The sequence below is a fragment of the Cyprinus carpio genome, chromosome A9 (genome assembly GCF_018340385.1).
Source record: "Cyprinus carpio isolate SPL01 chromosome A9, ASM1834038v1, whole genome shotgun sequence".
Classification (NCBI taxonomy): Eukaryota; Metazoa; Chordata; class Actinopteri; order Cypriniformes; family Cyprinidae; genus Cyprinus; species Cyprinus carpio.
Genome location: NC_056580.1, coordinates 7,924,223 through 7,941,909, shown reverse-complemented (window position 1 = coordinate 7,941,909; position 17,687 = coordinate 7,924,223). Strand labels below are relative to the sequence as shown.

At 38.4% G+C, this 17,687-nt stretch overlaps 1 protein-coding gene across 1 annotated transcript in view; it reads left to right on the top strand.

Annotated features, from left to right (window-relative positions):
• LOC109084896 (unconventional myosin-XVI-like) overlaps positions 1-17,687 on the top strand; it is a 50,707-nt gene that overhangs the window by 11,095 nt on the left and 21,925 nt on the right. Inside the window, 5 exon segments of the mRNA XM_042763078.1 lie at positions 3,073-3,153; positions 6,476-6,681; positions 14,427-14,529; positions 15,381-15,477; positions 15,570-15,816. Coding sequence (XP_042619012.1) covers positions 3,073-3,153; positions 6,476-6,681; positions 14,427-14,529; positions 15,381-15,477; positions 15,570-15,816 — 734 coding nt within the window.

Genomic DNA, 17,687 nt, shown 5'->3' with positions numbered 1-17,687 from the left:
AGACCTGGGTAGGATGGGACCGGAGATGTGATGCTCTGTGGAGAGGTCATATTGGTGAGAAAGAGCGTCTGCTTTTCCATTCTTGCTGCCAGGCCAATAGGTCACTGTAAAATTGAAGCGTGTAAAGAATAGTGCCCAACAGGCTTGCCGGGGGTTTAGACGTTTAGCACTCTTTATATATTCAAGATTCTTGTGGTCTGTTATCACCTAAAAGGGATGAAGAGCTCCCTCAAGCCAGTGACGCCATTCTTCAATAGCTGCTTTCATGGAGAGTAGTTCCTTATTTCAAACATCATAATGGCATTCAGTGGAGGTCAGTTTTCTGGAGAAGAAAGCACATGGATACAATTTACTTGGTTGTCCTCGTCTCGGAGAGAGTATAGCGCCAATGTCACAGTCTGAGGCATCCACCTCGATAATTAATGGTTCTTTCGAAGTCCAAACTAGTTTTGATGGTTTATTCTTGAGGAGTGAGGTGAGAGGAGAGGCAACCATACTATAATTTCAGATGAACCTTCTATAGAAATTGGCAAAGCCCCGAAATCTCTGCAGATCCTTGATGGTTCTTGGTTGTGGCCAGTCAGTGACTGCCTGAACTTTGAGGTCATTCATCTTGATGCCCCGTGAGCTGATGTGGTAACCCAGGAAGGAAGTTTGAGTAACATGGAACTCATTTTTCTGCCTTGACATATAATTAGTTCTTTAAGAGTCAAGAAAGGACTGTCCTGACATGTGACGTGCTCGTGTTCGGTCTTTGAAAAGATGAAGATATTGTCGATGTATGCAACCACAAATTTATTTAGCAGGTCCTTGAAGATCTCGTTTATGAACGATTGGAATACAGCAGGAGAGTTTGCAAGTCCATACGGCATTACCTGATATTCATAGTGCCCCCTAGTGGTGAGAAAAGCTGTTTTCCATTCATCCCCTTCTTTGATCCTGATAAGATTATATGCACTTCGGAGATCGAGTTTGGTGTAGATCTTGGCTTCTCTGAGTTGTTCTAGTGCTGATGGTACTACCGGAAGGGGATAGCGGAACTTGACGGTAATGTTATTCAGTCCTCTATAATCAATACAAAACTTTAGTCCACCATCATTTTTCTCCACAAAGAAGAATCCTGCAGCTGCTGGGGAGGTTGATGGTCGAATAAATTCGGTCGGATTTCAAGGCTTCATCCACAAACTCCTCCATGGCTTGACTTTTGTTTCTGGAAAGTGGATATACTTTACTCTTGGGGGGTTGTGTGTTAGACAATAGATTGATGGCACAGTCCCAAGGTCTATGTGGAGGAAGTTGTGTGGCTTTCACCTTGTTGAATACCTCAGAGAGATCTTGATATTACTGGGGAATATTCACTTTTGTGTGTGTCTGAGGGCTTTCCACACTGGTTGCGAGACATGATTGGGGTCTTGCAGTGATACAGTGACTCATACAGAAAGATGACCAGCGTGTTAATTCACCTTGATGCCATGAGAGTTCGGGGTCGTGAGTAGAGAGCCATGGATATCCTAGGACAAGTTCATTTGGGAGAGTCGATGATGTAGAAAGAGATGGATTTCTTATGAAGGGTTCGAACTTGGAGTGAGTGTCTTAGTCTGGTGGGTGATGCCCTTTCCAATCAATTCCCCATCGATAGCCTTGACTTGGATAGGTGGTGTGCACATTTGTTTAGGGATCTGATATTTGGCCATGATGTCCTGGTGGATGAGATTCAGGGTGGCTCCAGAGTCAATCATTGCTGTGAGGTTGAGAGAGAGAGTATCAATTCTTAAGATAACGGGGAGCATGAATGATTTGTTGCTTAGAAGAGCAAAGTGTTCAATATTTACCCGGGATTTGTTTGAAGCTTGTGGGGGCATCCTAAACAGCAGTGGCCTGATTCACCACAGTAGAAACACAGTTGTTGATGTCGATCACTCTGTCCAGCGAGCGTTCTGAATTCAATGGCAAACTCAGCAGCAGAGCGATTAGCTTGTGTCAGATTGACGAGCTGTGTTGACACGTCCTTTCCGCCTAGAGAATATGCAAACACTTCACAGAGTTTTTGAATGAAGTACATCACTGAATTCCTCAAGTGTGAATCCGAGTTCCAAACGGCTGCTGCCCAGTCAATAGCTCTGCCCGTCAACAGCGTCATGATGAACTCGCACCTTTTACTCTCTGATTCGAATCTTTCTCCTTGGTTATCCAGAGAAACTTGTACTTGTCGAATAAAGCCCTTGCATTGCTCAGCGGTACAGTCAAATTTCTCGGGAAGAACAAAACTTACGGTCTTAGGTGTGGGTGGAGGGAGAGATCTAATGTAGTGCGTCATGTACTCGTTGACATTCTGCAGCTTGGTGAGTCGTTCCTGATATTTCTGGAGCATCTCTGCTTGGTATGAGAATGCGGCTTGCAGATTCGATACTTCTGCTGGATTCATAGTAGGTGAAGTATTCTGTAACAGAGACGCTGGAGTTTGTGCAGAAGTTTATTAAAGGTCAAGGCTTTAAACAGATGTCGATAAACAGGCAGGGGGTCAAAACCAGAGAAGCAAGCCGATCATTCGTAATACACAGGGGCAATGGCAGAGACAATGGTGGAGAGGTAGGCAATGAGTCCAAACACAAACATCAGTCCAATCAGGCATTAGAACAAAATGGCAGAGTACAAATACCGTGAGTCAAGAAGTCAGGCAGGATAATACACTGGTAAGCAATCAGGAACAGTAGAGGAATAACGCTTGGTAAGGCAGATGAACTGGCAATACTTTGCGAATAGCACATGAACAGGTCTGAGTTTAAATGGAGGTCAGAGAGGAAGTGGAAGTAGAGGAAGCAGAGGGAGTGGAGCATGGTCAGTACTCGGGCGAGGGCCCCCTCTGCTGGTTTGGCGTTACAAGGGTTAAGCAAAAATTACTTGTAAAAATAATTTAGTTAGATGCCAGAGGGGTAAAAATAAATAAATTACAAATATATAAATAAATAAATGAAAATATAGATTTTTAATTTATTTTGTGTATTTATTTTTTTTTTTTATTTTTTTTTATATTAACAGACTAACTGTACTTTTTTTTTTTTGCCTCTGCAGCTCCTGAAGAAGAAGGGAGCGACATCCTTCCTGCAGAGACTGGAGCGCTGTGGACCAGTCACTACGGCAGTGCAGCTTAGGGTAAGTTCACATTAGAACCACTGCCAGATCCCAAACCTGACCTGAGCTGGCCAGGCACGGCCCATCCAAATGCTCATTTTGCTCTGTGGATTTGACTTCTTGTTTCCAGCATCACTGGATCTCTTCAAAAACCTGTAGGCTCGCAGAACCAAAAAGCTGCCTGACAGCTAAACATTATAGATCTGCCAGGAAGACGTCTTAAATGCCCATGTGTTTGAGGTTTGAACAACAGGCTTTAGGCATAACGTCACGTTCTTGCGCACATGCAGACGTGCTCTTGCTTTCATCCTGACCTCATTTTCATGCCAGTGGAATGCAGATACATGTATGTACAGTATGTGCTTATGTTCACATGTTTTACACTGCATGACCTGATTTCATACCAGGTGTTCTGCACAACGAGATGTAAGGGGTAGTGCAGGGGTTTATGAGAAGAGCACACAGTATTCCTCTCTGATCTGTCCTCTCTGTTCAGGGCTGATTACGTCATAAAGCGCATTCAATGCACAGTGCTCGCACAAACACACACGCTATTTATATATGACTAAATAGCTCCCAGATGAGAGCGGTAGAAGAGATGTGAAATCCTTCAGCAATAATAAAAAACATTTAGTCTGTGTTTTTCATTAGCCCTCACGGAAAGATGGAACAGCCATAATTGGCAGCTTTTTTTCATTTATTCCTTTGAATGGCTGATTGTATGTGTTACAGCCTATGGCGCCGACTTTCCCCATCTCTTTTCTGTCAGCTGGCATCAGTTAAAATGACGATGGCAGGCTCATTGCCGTCCGTGCTGACTCAGCACAGGCTCCTTGGCCTATGACATCATCATTCAGAGGCAGCTCTTTTCTGCTTGTGCCTCGTAAGTAAAGTACGCCCACATGGAGTCTGCATGTGCAGAGCTCTGCAGAAACCTCTGAAGATTTCCAGGCATCGTTCAAAACGTTCTACATATCCCTCACCTCTTGCATTTTTTGTTTATTAAATATGTCACTTTTTACACGTTTGCTGTGGTATTCGCACAGTTCATGTTAAGTAAATTTATGCTCAGCATGTGTGTATTACATTTATTTTGCACTAATGAGTTTGTCCATAAGGTGGCAACATATTGTTTCAAAGCCGAAAAAGAAACAGAAATAGAACAGCAACAATAACAACTAACTTATGATGGAATAACAATGCATAGTTTTTATGTTATGTCACACTCTATTAGAAATGCTTAAGGCTTTTCTCTGTTGACCGCCAGTTATTTTTATCAGGTTTGCACTAAAGACTAATATACTAGGACAGAGAAATTAAAAGACTGAATGCGTATAACTTACTGATACCCAGAATATGAATGCAAGGCAGGAACTTCCACATTAAATATTTTCCCATAGAAAGAATATAATGAAAATGCTTAACATTAGGGGTGTAACGATTCACTCAACTCACGGTGCAATATGTTTAATGATACTGATTTCATGATATTTTTTTATGAGATTTAAGACCACTTATAAATGAAGAGGTGTCCTTATATTACTTCTCAGACAAAATGCTGCATATTTCTTTGTAAAATTGAAATGTCAAATCTGAATTGAAATTTTAAAACAAAAACCAGATCAAATAAATAATACAAATCAAATAAATATCTTCACATAAACAGACTAAAGCTCTGTCTGTGCTCTTTCCATTTAAAATTAGAGGCATCCACTGCATTATAATCATGATCCAAACAAAGATGCAGCATACTTGCAGCATGAGCAGTTAAAAAAAAAAAAATAAATAAATTAGATTGTATAATTTGACACTTTAAAACAAAAACAGAATGCCATGACTTTAGTTTTGTGAAACTCTACTACATAAAACATTTGCACGAAACAAAGAGCAGAAGCTCTGAATGAGATGCAGATTCACTCTCTGACAGCAGGTGGCACTTATGGAACAGCAGCATACAGCATTTCCTTGGTTACTGCTATAAACAAAGCAGCACTGCACTTATAAACACTACTTTAATTTGCATTATACAGAGGCAAGATGAAAAGAAAAGATCATTTTAACTTTTCTAAATACAGTCAGTCCCCTCAGAGATAAATTCATATAAACTCTCACCCCCAAATGTATTGCCGTTTATTTAGAATCTCAACTGACTTGAACCGTCACATATTTGTATCAATGTTCAACCGGATCGGGCTGCATCGTTACATCCCTACTTAGCATGCAGTTTAGCTCATTGCGTTCATATTCTGGGCTCATCTGCTTACCTGTATGTTTTATTAATGAGGTGTATATTGAATTGGATCTTGTTAAATGATTGTTTCACGTTTTAGAATTCCTCACTGTTTTTTATTGATTGAAATACCTTGGGTGTTGTATTGACAGGCCTGGGCTGCAGTTCTATAAATGTTTTGCCCTCCAGGTCTCCATGCTAGTAACTCAATGAGCACGTTTGCATGCACACCAGCTGATAATTCACAAATATCAGCTAATTAAAATAACCAGTTTTCCCCATTTACATGCACATAAGTAACCTGACAATGCAAGTCAACTGTGTTCACATGACTTTATTAATAAATCAGGTTATTTCCCTGTAGTGACGTCAAAACATAGGCTAATCATTTGCGTATCTCAGAGTATACCATTCGTTGTCAATTGTGATGTTAAAAAAAGCTTGCAACATGTCAGTGTAAAACTCATAGCTCATATATTATTCTCTCATGCAGTTACAGATGCAGTGTTTTGATTGAACCACTTCTGCTGCAAGAGATGAGAACACATTTTTAGAATTTTCTGGGTCATGAAAGAGTCTGCGTTTGTGATACATTTTCTTCTTTCTTTACTGCAAAACACTCGCTCTGTCTGGATACTGTACGCTTAAATTTGCAACGATGCATTTCAACATCTCAAGTTTTCTGATGTTATGAGTCACATGCACAACTTTTAAGGTCGTTTCATGGTGCTGTTTGTCATTTTGGAGTTTGACAGCTCAAGTCCCCATTCACTTTCTTTATATGGAAAGGAGTTGCCTGTAAATTTTTTTAAATATCTCCTTTTTTTTTCTCACAGAAAAAAAAGTCATACCAGTTTGAAACCATGTGAGGATTTTTTTTTTCTTTAAATCCATTCTACAGTTTTCTCCCTGTTTCTTAGTGCAGATATTGCAATAAAAAAAAATACCCCACACAAGCTCTGTCTGGGAGACACATGGTGAGACGAGGTTGTACCATGACTCATGTTGCTACAAAAAATGGAAGCAAAAGGGAGTCACTGAGATAAATCTAAATGTAATATTATGCAAACAACAGTCTTACCTGTCTTTTCCTGCTGCTCTCTCTCATTCCAGAACTCTCTTTCTGAGATCACCAGTAAGCTGCAAGCATGTACGCCGCACTTTGTTCAGTGTGTCAGGCCCAACAATGCCGGAAAGCCTGATGTGTTTGACAGCTTCCACGTGTCCTCACATCTCCAGTACGTGGGAGTTCTGGAGATGGTCCGCATGATCCGCTATGGATACCCAGTCCGCCTGTCTTTCACCAGCTTCCTGAGCAGGTGAGATTCTCAGCCCTTCAACTGGTCACTGTAAAGCACTTTCCTTGTCTAGATAGGGTACAAATAGGTGTCCCATTACAGTTTTAACCAGTAAACCCCATGTTCTTTAAATTAGAACTCTTACATAAATAAACATATATATTCACTACTGTTCAAAAGTTTGGGGTCAGTAAGATAAATGTTTCTTAAGCAGCGATTCAGCATATTTGAATGATTTCTGAAGGATCACGTGACACTGAAGCGTTGCCTTCATAGGCATTATTCAGATTTAAAGTAAGTGGGTCTTAGTTTTCCTAGTGTCTCTTTTTAAATCAAGCAGTTCATATCCTAGTACAGGGGTGCCAAACTCAATTACTGGATGGCGGGAGCCCTGCAGTGTTTAGATTTAACCCTGTTTAAAACACCTGATTCAACTAATCTAGCCCATCAGGTTCATTTTAAAACTATATGGGATGTATGCTGGAGCAGGTTTGGAACAAAACTCTGCAGGCCTCAAGCCCTCCAGGAATTGAGTTTGACCCCCTGTCCTAGTATGTTTCCCATAAGGACCATATATACTATATGTATTATGTAGAAACTAACTGAGGTTAAGTCATCTAAGTCATCATAAACTCTGTTTCTGTGGACATCCAGTACATTAATGTTTCTATACACTCAGCACAAGAGGTTTTTCAATCCATTTCTGCCGCCAGGTCAAATGAGGTAAAGCGGCATTCCTGCTGGAAATATATCGTAAGTGCCTTTTGTGTCTGCCTGACTCAATCTGTCTGTGCTATACGCTCGAGATGGACTTTCAGTTCAGCTGAGGTTAGGCAGAAAGTATATACCCTCTGTGTGTGTGTGTGTGTGTGTGTGTGTGTGTGTGTGTGTGTGTGTGTGTGTGTGTGTGTGTGTGTGTGTGTGTGTGTGTGTGTGTAGGTGCTGAGAGCCCACGTCTAGGGTGTGACACTGGTTTCACACCATGATTAATGGTCATAGGCCTCACTGGGAACAGTTTTTTGAGTGGCCGTTTTCCTGATGGGGTGATAATGGGGCAGTTTTGGAGAGGATGAAATGCTCTCGGATGGGTCACCTTGATTTCTGCTCCACTTCATATGACTGGAAGAGAGAGAAATGGAATAAAGCGTTGAAGAGAAAGATTGGAAATTGGATTGTAAAAGGGGCAGGATGTCATTTCAAGAAATCTTCCCCGTGCTTTTCAGAATGTGAAAGAAGAAGATAAAAGCGTGAGTGAAAATGAAAGAGGAGCAGGCTGTTCCTTCTGTCAGGCAAGGGTTCAGTGTGACTCTGTGTTCATCTTCCTCAGGAACACAGTGCCTCATCTTCATGTCATACTGACACCCATAGAATAGGCTGTTCCCACTCTTTGCACAAACCAGACTTTATTGTAGCGCTGGAGAAGCTCCCACTCCATCTTTGACACTTTTTCTCTCATTTCCTTCCTCTATCATAAACGTAAATTTTGTCCAAAGTTCACAGAGAGGGTGTTATTATTATTATTATTGTTATTATTATTTTTTTTTTTTAAGTTAAGTTTTTAAATTTATTTAAGTTTTCAGTGTAGTGTAGCCTAGTGTTATTTTCAGAAATGTGTGTATGTGTGTGTGTGTGTGTGTGTGTGTGTGTGTTATTTTCAGAAATGTGTGTGTGTGTATATAGTGTGTATATTCTGTGTGAACTGGCCCCTTGAGCTTTTCCTCATCGTTGTCCTGAGTGTCTTTCTTACTGTTTTATCATTTTAGATTTACTTTAGTGTCTAATTTTCCAATCTCCTTCCCCGCTGTTTTTCTGAGCAGCATAATTCAGTGTGCTTTGATTAGATCACACGCTGTTCTTTCTCTCTCGCTCTGTAAAGGATAAAAGGATTACGGTAACATTCCAGTGCGATAATGAATCGGGACACTGCTGGTCACATGACACTGTAAGTTTCCACTACCTGGCTGTAAACATCATGCATCTTTCAGAAAGAGAGAGCGTAAGACAAAGAGAGAGAGAGAGATAGGGACTATGGACACTTTATCCTCATAGAACATTTTAGCTCCTAGACAGCAGCTTGTGTTGACTCTGGATTAAATGACCCAGACATTTGTGACATTTGTGTTTAGACTGGGGATAAAATAGCTCCGATTCTCCCGTGATAGTGAATATTGTTTTGACTACATGAAATGAAGCAGATAGTTTCCCGATATAAAACATTGCTATTTTTGAGAGCGGTTATTTTTGTGCAATTGTCCTCTTCACTATTGGTATAGTCACACGTGTCACCTGCTCATTTGCATAAAGTCAAACCTTTCTCGACTTTGCCGCAGCAAATGGTCTCTGTGAGACATATGCTTTTCTTATATTTTAGTTATTCTGTGGCATCCATTTTCACATTCCCATGATGTGCTGTTTTTCTGTGAGCGCATTAGTGACGTGGTGCCATGTGCACGTTTTTTGTTTTTTTTTTTGAGTGTGTGTTAGCATCACAATAAAGCTGCAGCAGGCCAGACAGGGTGAGAGGCTGCAGGCAGATGAAGGCCAGATGATTGTGATGGAAATGTTGGGCTTTTTGAGCAGGAGGTTGTCTGATACGGAGGTCAATTTCCATGGCCTTTCGTGGGGGCGGGCGCTCTGTTAGCATTGTGTGTGTTTTTGCTTTTTGACATTCAGGCTGTTCGTATTTGTCTTTGTGTGTTTAGCAAGAGCTGTACGAGCTTGTTTATTTGTGTTTTTGTGTGCTCTCATTTGTCTATATCAAAATATGTGGAATGCATGTCCTAAAACAGAATCTGATTGTTTATCTTACTCTGCTTATTCATGCCCCATCCACATTGTGTTGATACTTGTCTGTTGATTCACTGGCTCAAACACAAGGCTAAATCTGAAAGCATCTGTCTATCAGAGGAACAGTCATTTCAACAGACATTTTTGCATGTAGATTCAATGTTTTTTTGTGTTGTTGTTGTTTTTGTTTGTTTTTTTGAAGAGCATTTTATGCAAGAACAATTCATGTAAAAATCTACTTAAATCTAAAAAAAAAAAAAAAAAAATCTATTAACTTAAATCTGAAAATAAACTAAATTATAAAATAAAGTATGTTTTACACACTGTTTTCTACGTATGTTTGTCAGTGTCACATGATCCTTCAGAAATCATTCTAATATGCTTATTTGATGCTCAAGAAACATTTCTGATTATTATCAAAGAACTAGATTCAAAAGAACATTTATTTAAAAATAAAAATAATTTGTATTGTCAGTTATTTTTATATATTTATATATATATTTATATATATATATATATATATATATATATATATATATATATATATATATATATATATATATATATATATATATATATATATATATATATATATATATGTGTGTGTGTGTGGTTTGTGTCTGTGTGTGGCACTGGCCAGAGCGAATGGTGCACGAATCGCTACAAACTATTTTCCTTTTTCTTGCGCAATGTGCCAGTCTTTGTCTGAGTGCACGTGTGTGTTGATTTTCTGTTGACTTGTGGGTAAATAAAGAAGTGAGGGCTTGGATAAATGCGGCTTTGTGTTTGCTTATGATGTGGAGTCATGTGTACCCTCCATCCAGCATGTCTCTTCCAAAGACGCCTTGACTTCCCGAGGCAGAAAAGAGGCAGCAAGTCACAAAGAACCCATTCACAACCTCCTGTGCCTCCATCAAGCCATTCATAATCATGTGTAAGGGGGGAAGGGAAAGATATTATATTTTTGAATGGATGTTGGTTTTTATACACGTGTGACGTGCGATCGAGAAGTTATTGGATGATTTGATTCTTTGTGTACAGTATTTTTCTTCTCTGTCATCATGCTAGCCTCTTGGTGTTTATGACTGAAGTGTGCTGTGTAGCCTGAGGTGTGCAGTAGTCTCTGACCCAGCACTAATGCATATGACAGGCTTATTTATCACGGTTTAGCTCAAGCCTCGGGACAAACTACTCATCCACCTTTAAACGCAATGCAGCATCCTCACTGTATCAGACACCACAGCACACACAGACTTGGAAACAAATGCATGGATCTGAGTCAGAGTACAGGGTTTAATTTGATGTGAATCAAAACGAGGAGGCAGTGAAGAGCTGAAGTATTCATTACAATGTTCTTAAAGGGATAGTTTACCTCAAGATAAACATTCTGTCAGTAAACAATCAGTTACTCATCCTCATGTCTTTTCTTTTTTGTTCAAACCTGTATGATTTTCTTTATTTTTAGGAACACAAAAGGTTTTTGTTTTTTGTTTTTGAAGAAGAAAGTTGTTTTTGTCCATGTTTGTCCAAGCAGTGGGATCCTAAATTAAACTGGATGACCCAGTGACTAAAAAACAAAAACAAAACAAAACACATTGTCCAAAATTATCATATTTTATTTTCCAAAGAAAGAAAGACATGCAAGCAGGTTTGCAGTGACACCATTTAGATTTTTTAGCATATCATCTATAATTATAATTATTATTATTATTATTATTATTATTATTATTATTATTATTATTTTGTTTTACAAGAAATAAACTTAAATGAGATGTTTCTGTGAAACATTTATAAGTTATTTATCTCATTAATGTTTTTAAAAAGTTTGAGGTCTGTAAAAAAGTTTCTTATTCTCTCCAAGGGTGCATTTATTTGATCAAAATACAGTAAAAAATATTATAAAGCAATATTGCTAAATATTATTACAATTTAAAAGAACTGCTTTCAATTTGAATAAAGTTTAAAATGACATTTATTTGTGTGACGGTAAAACTGAATTTTCAGTTTTCAATTTTCAGTCTTCAGTGCAACATGGTCTTTCAGAAATCATTCTAATATGTATTTATTATTATTACTATTATTATATTTGTATTATTATGAAAGATAAAACAGTTGTTCTTCTTAATATTGTTGCAGAAACAGTATTCAGGATTGTTCAGGATTCTTTAATGAATAGGAAGTTCAAAAGAACAGTATTTTGAAATAGAAATCTTTTGTGACATTATAAATGTCTTTGCTGTCATTTTTGATCAATTTAATGTGGCTTAGCTGAATGAATGAAATAACTTTCTGACCTTAAATCTCCAAGATCTCCGTTAAAGTGTGCTTCATCTGGAAATATGAACAAACATCAAGAGGGAAATCTGTAAAGAATCAGTTTTGCATACATTCTAAATGTAAGCCCTTTATTATTTTTGTTTCTAATGCACAAAAATATATTTCTTTCCATGAATACCTACAATATACTGTACAAAATAATGCATACATCAGATATCATATTGCAGTTTGCATGTGCAAAATTTCTTCTCAATCTGAAGATCCTCATAACACAAACCACCAACTGGCTCTGCCTTACCAATTTCATCTGGTTTATTTGTTTTACACAAACACTCGTGATATTTATTTTTTTATTTTTTACTTAGTGAGAGGCTTAATGTGTAACAGCTGGGAACAGGAAATCCTGCAACAATACACTGATTTACATAAGGCTCTCTCTGTACCTTCCCCTTTTTTCTAGTACGACCAGCTCTTTGAGAGGTAGAGCACTTTGATTTATGCATTAATATGCATGTTCAGACACGAGCACAGTCCCTGCATTTTCCTGACAGCAGAAATTCCATCAGTGGTTCTTATCAACATAATGATGCTCAGAATAAGAGATGATGGCCTGTTGTCATCCTCACTGTTTTATTGTGGCTATTTACTGTGAATATTGAGGTAGATATCCCCCTCCCATGATCCCAATTTGGAGCTTAACTGCCAAGCAGTCAACCTTGTGGAGTTCATATGACTCAATCCCCAAAGGCCCTACAAACTTTGAGGACATCGATAATTTTCATATTCATATACAAGAGGTCTTTGGTTTCCCCTGGCTCCCTTCATGGTTGATGACTCCTTTGGGAAGCCGTAGGTCTTGGTCATAGAAGAAGGGTTAGGGGAAGTTCAGAAGCACCAGGCTTCTGTAAATCACTTCAGAAGTTAATTTGGCTTAAGGCTTAAGCAAGTGTTTCACTGAGCGCATGGAGAAGCCCCCCAATACACTACATCCCTACAATCCCACCCTCCCATCTGTTCACCATGTGCCACATGACCAGAGTGTGTGAGCTGTTCTCAGTGGAAACAGTGAGGGAATTGATTTTTTTTTTTTTTTTTTTTTTAAATCGGGACGTCAATTTTCGCCCTCCCACTAAGATTGCTTGAATCACAAATCATGGGCATAACACATTAATGGCCCATAATGCAGCTGTCTGCAAAAAAAGTATTCACCACATGTTAAACAGTGTTAATAGGCAGGCAAAATAAAAGGCCAAATTTGTGAAATATTATTTGAAAGACATGTCATAAATTCAGATTGTTTTGCGAAAACATGATGGGTAAACATGAGTATGAGGCAACTAAAGATTTCTTTTGAAATTTCAGTAAATGTGTACAGAAGTATTCCATTCAGATGTGAAAAACAGTGTGTCTATTAAAAGTGGGTGTCACAATATCACATTTTCACTACACTATCATCATGGCTAAATTACTGCACAATAACAGTATATCTGTAGAAATTTTGGGTGTGGCAACCTGTGTTAAGATTCGGTCACATTCACAAAATTTAGGTGAAATTTTGTAGGCAAAAAAAAAAAAAACGTGTATTGTGTAGTGGAGTGAATTCACCTGCAAAAGTAAATGTGATCGCACCTTTTAAAGTGCAGTACTGCCAACTACTATGTTGAGTTTCAACCATATAGTAATGGCACTGGATTATTTATGCTGTTTTTGTATGTGTAGAAGTAACATATCAGTATTTAATTTTTAAAACTAACAGTTGTAATAGCACTCTCTCTTCTCAAATGTGTAATCTATATAAAATTTAAAACAATCATATCATCATGCTAATGCATCACCCTTGCAATTGTACTCAATTGTGCAAACATTATTTAACATCTTGTGTCCAGAAGTTTGTGACATAAACATTCCTTATTAAAAGAACTTTACAATGAAGTATAAAATGAACATAAACTAAGGCCAATTCAGTGTATTGTTTCATCAAGCGTGAAATGGAAAAGAGCCGGAGTGGAGTAATTGTATAGGCTTTGATTATTGTAAAGACCTCGAAACAATCTGTAAATGTAAATTCTAAAACTGAAAAGCAACAGATTGAATTCAAGAGAGAAAAGCAATTGTTTTAAGATGATATTTGCATGCATCACGTATGCTTGAGTTCTTCCTTTGTGAATTCCTTTAGTATCGTTGATTATTAGACACCATTCCCTTGTGCCAGATGTTCATAATGCATAATCCAAATGCGCAAACACACACACATGTTTGAGGGGTGTGTCTACAGCTTACCCTCTTGCGCCACAGATGCTTGATCCCTCTACTCCAGAACAATGCAGCAAAGCTCTCCAAGTTTGACCTTTCTCTATGAATGGTTGTCTTGCCAACAGCCACCGCAGCAGATGCTGAGAAGTCATCCAGACTCAGAAACTCTTTGACCCTCGAATTGCATATCATGGTGGGTTTTCCCACCAAGGGAATGGAGCTGATTGAGCCTTGTCTTTTGTAGTTTAACATCAGTCTTAGATGATTATTGCATTTAAAAATCTCAGCCCTGTTAAACAAGGCCAACAGGAAGTGGGTAGTCCTTATGGTTCATGCAGACAACATTCCCGTACAGGCATTAGTGACCATCATGCTTTAAGGGGTTCATAGAGTTCCTCTGCAGTTGAGTATGTGGATGACAGTGAATGTTATGTGGGTTTGTGGTGCAGATACAGAGAGCTGGTGGACACCATCCTCACCGACAGGAAGAAAGCATCCGCAGAAGAGAAGTGCCGCCAGATACTGCAGCATTGTAAACTTCAGGGCTGGCAGGTGAGTTACCAAATACGTCTACAGAGCTCTAGGAAAATGTTCATGAGGGAAAGAGATGTGTTCTTCCAAAACTATTGAGCACGGATTACAGAGACAGGGTTTTAAGGCATCATAGGCTCCTGATGTGAAGATACTTGATCTTAATATTAAACATATTTTTATATTTATATTTTATATACATTTATACTGATAAGTATAGATTGTTTAGTTTAATTAAAACCATCCTTTTTTTTTCAAAATAAAATATTTTAAGTAAATGTCACAAATGGAATTAAGTAAAATGCACAACTCAGTAAATTAACAAATTGAATAAATACAGTGCCGCAGCACTGACATTAGCAGTTTTGTTCATTGAATGAACCAACTAACTCCATAATTGTCATATAACCACCCTGCAACCTAACCATAAAAACAAAACCTTCAACAACAGAAACACTTTTATATAAATTAACAAAATAACTGAACATTAAACACAAGCAGGTTGTTCCTTTTACTCAAAAATGCATAAAAAGTACAAAAATAGCAATTAATTTCAACATTTTCTCTCCCAGTTCAGTTCTGTTTAAAGCATGCTGTTAAAATCTATCCATGGAGTTTCAGTTAATGCAACTATTTACCAATAATAGGTTTTGTGTATTTTTGTTTTTGATATTTTTGTGTGTTTTTTTAAATGAAATTAAGTTGTGATAAAATGTACAGCAATCGTGTTGCTTTAGCTGATTTCAAGTAAATTGAACATGCAGCAAAAATCTTAATTTCCCCATGTATATAGATAGTAGGCAGCCAAACTGATTTTGGAACAGAGTTTATGTGATTACCTATCTCCCTTCTTCTTTCATTTGTTTGCTCAGACAGGGAACAGTAAGGTTTTCTTGAGATACTGGCAGGCTGATCACCTTAATGACCGCTGCCATCAGCTGCACAGGAAGATTATTATCTGTCAGAAAGGTAAAGTGAACACCAGAGACTGTATATGGTTGTACTGTACGATCTGTCACCAGGCTCATATTTTTACTTAATCGTGTGTATGTGTGATTCAGTGGTCCGTGGCTGGTTGGCCAGACAGTGTGTGCGTCGCAGGCTCACATCTCGGCAGCAGGAGCAGTGTACAGTCCAGCGGTTCCTGCAGGGAGCAGAGGACTTGGGTATGCGTGCTTACGACAGCATGGTCATCCAAAACGCAGCCGATATTGCACGAGAGAACGACCGCCTCCGAGGTCACATCAGTGCTCCACCACTGGGTGAACGACCGGAACCTGTAGGCAAAGAAGAAGACTCGCCCAAGAGGTGAATCTTATAGCAGAGAATGTGTTGCTTTTTTTAACTCACCCTGAACTGTTAGTAATCTCTTTTTACAATACACACATCTCAATTTAAAATAAATTATTAAAACCAGCTATTTGTAGGGTAATAAGGTTCTCTGCTTCACAGAAGTTGAGTGTGCCCCTGTCTCTATTGTTTAATTAGTTCTTAAAATAGAATACATATCAAGGAAATATCATGTACATTAAAGGATCTCTAACAAGAAACCTTGTTTTGTCAGCTGCAATTCAATCAGATGTGGACTCTCAGATGAGAATGTGCTACTGTGAGACTCCCTCTTGCAGGATTATATTAAACACTAAATTATGTTAGAGTATCTGATTATATTAGACACTCCAAAATGTGCATTTTCCACTTGGGTTTGAGGAAGCTATAAAAAAATCATGGGAGGTTTTATTGGTTCTCCTTGTTCTGCCTTTGCAAACAAAAATGGAACAGAATGCATCTTAATTTGCCACTGATGTCAAAAGTACTTGCACTTTTTGAGATGTTGTTAGTGGGAATTCAGCAAAAAGGAAGACTAATCTCAGGTTAGTTGTAGACACTATTAACATTGGCACATACAGTACGTACTACCATCTCCATCTGCAAGTGAAAATTCTGCAGACTGCAAGGTCAGATCTGCCTATTCAATTGATATTCAGTACCCAAAACTGAACCCAGAGGCAAAAATATTATTTTTACAATTGCTAGTGTTAAAAGATTAAAAAAAAATACTCTTAGCAAAATACTCAGGACTTACAGACACAACATAGAAACTAGCCATGAACAATTGTCTGATGCTATGCAACAGTTGCCAAGGACGTGTTGATCATTACCATTTTTTTTTACAAGACTGCAATGGAAATCTATTCACACAGCATAAACAAACAGGTGTATTTGGGTGGCCATTGTCATCAGCAGTGTCTCAATTATTCGGCATATGTCCATCTGCTCCTATGAAGGGGATGTGCCTCTTGTACACACATTTATCACATACATTAATTTTTAGCATCACAAATGAGGGAGGTGCAGGTGATTGAGAGATGGGGCTTTCATAGCTAATCTAGATGTGGCAAACTCAATCAGTGAGTCAAGAGGAGGTCCATACCGCTAATCAGAGAGAGATAAGACCCACCCCCCACTCTGGGTTGCTGAAATCTCCTTAGGGTTTTCAGTCACTGGAACCCGTCACCACCCCCCTGTTCCCTGAATACCATCCACCCCAGCTCTCCATCGCCTTTTGTGTGAGAACAACAGATGGAAGGCCCTGATTATAGGGTAAATATCAAAACAAGAGTGTGCATTTCACATTAGAGTATTATAGGAATCAGCTTAGACTTAAACCATCAGCAATGTAAATAATCTTTTCATGCTTTAGTTCTGTATATCAGAGTTTAGAATCCTAATGAAATGATAATTTGTTGAAATTTTACTGGTATCATGTGGAAAAAAATGAGAAAGAGATGAAATGAAAATGAGAAGTCTCTGAGTCTTTAATACTAATGAATGCTGAAAACCAAGTGCAGGTTTGCTGTTTGTGCATATGTGTGTATATGATTTTATTTGATCACATTTCTTTGTGCCTCCTGACCACCTTGAGTTACCATTCTTTGTGAATGAATTTGATTAAATCTGCTTATTGTGTAATTATTAAGATACCAGTTTTTAATCCATTGACAAGCCTAGTAATTTGTTTTATTTATGTTTATTGTTAAGGGAACACCCATTCCAGTTAGTGTAGTGTAATGAAATCTTAGTCCAGATATGAATGGACAGCTTGACATTGGTATATTGATTTCAGGAAGGTTGAGGCTGATCCTCTCACACTTGGCAGCTGCTTAGCACCTTAACTA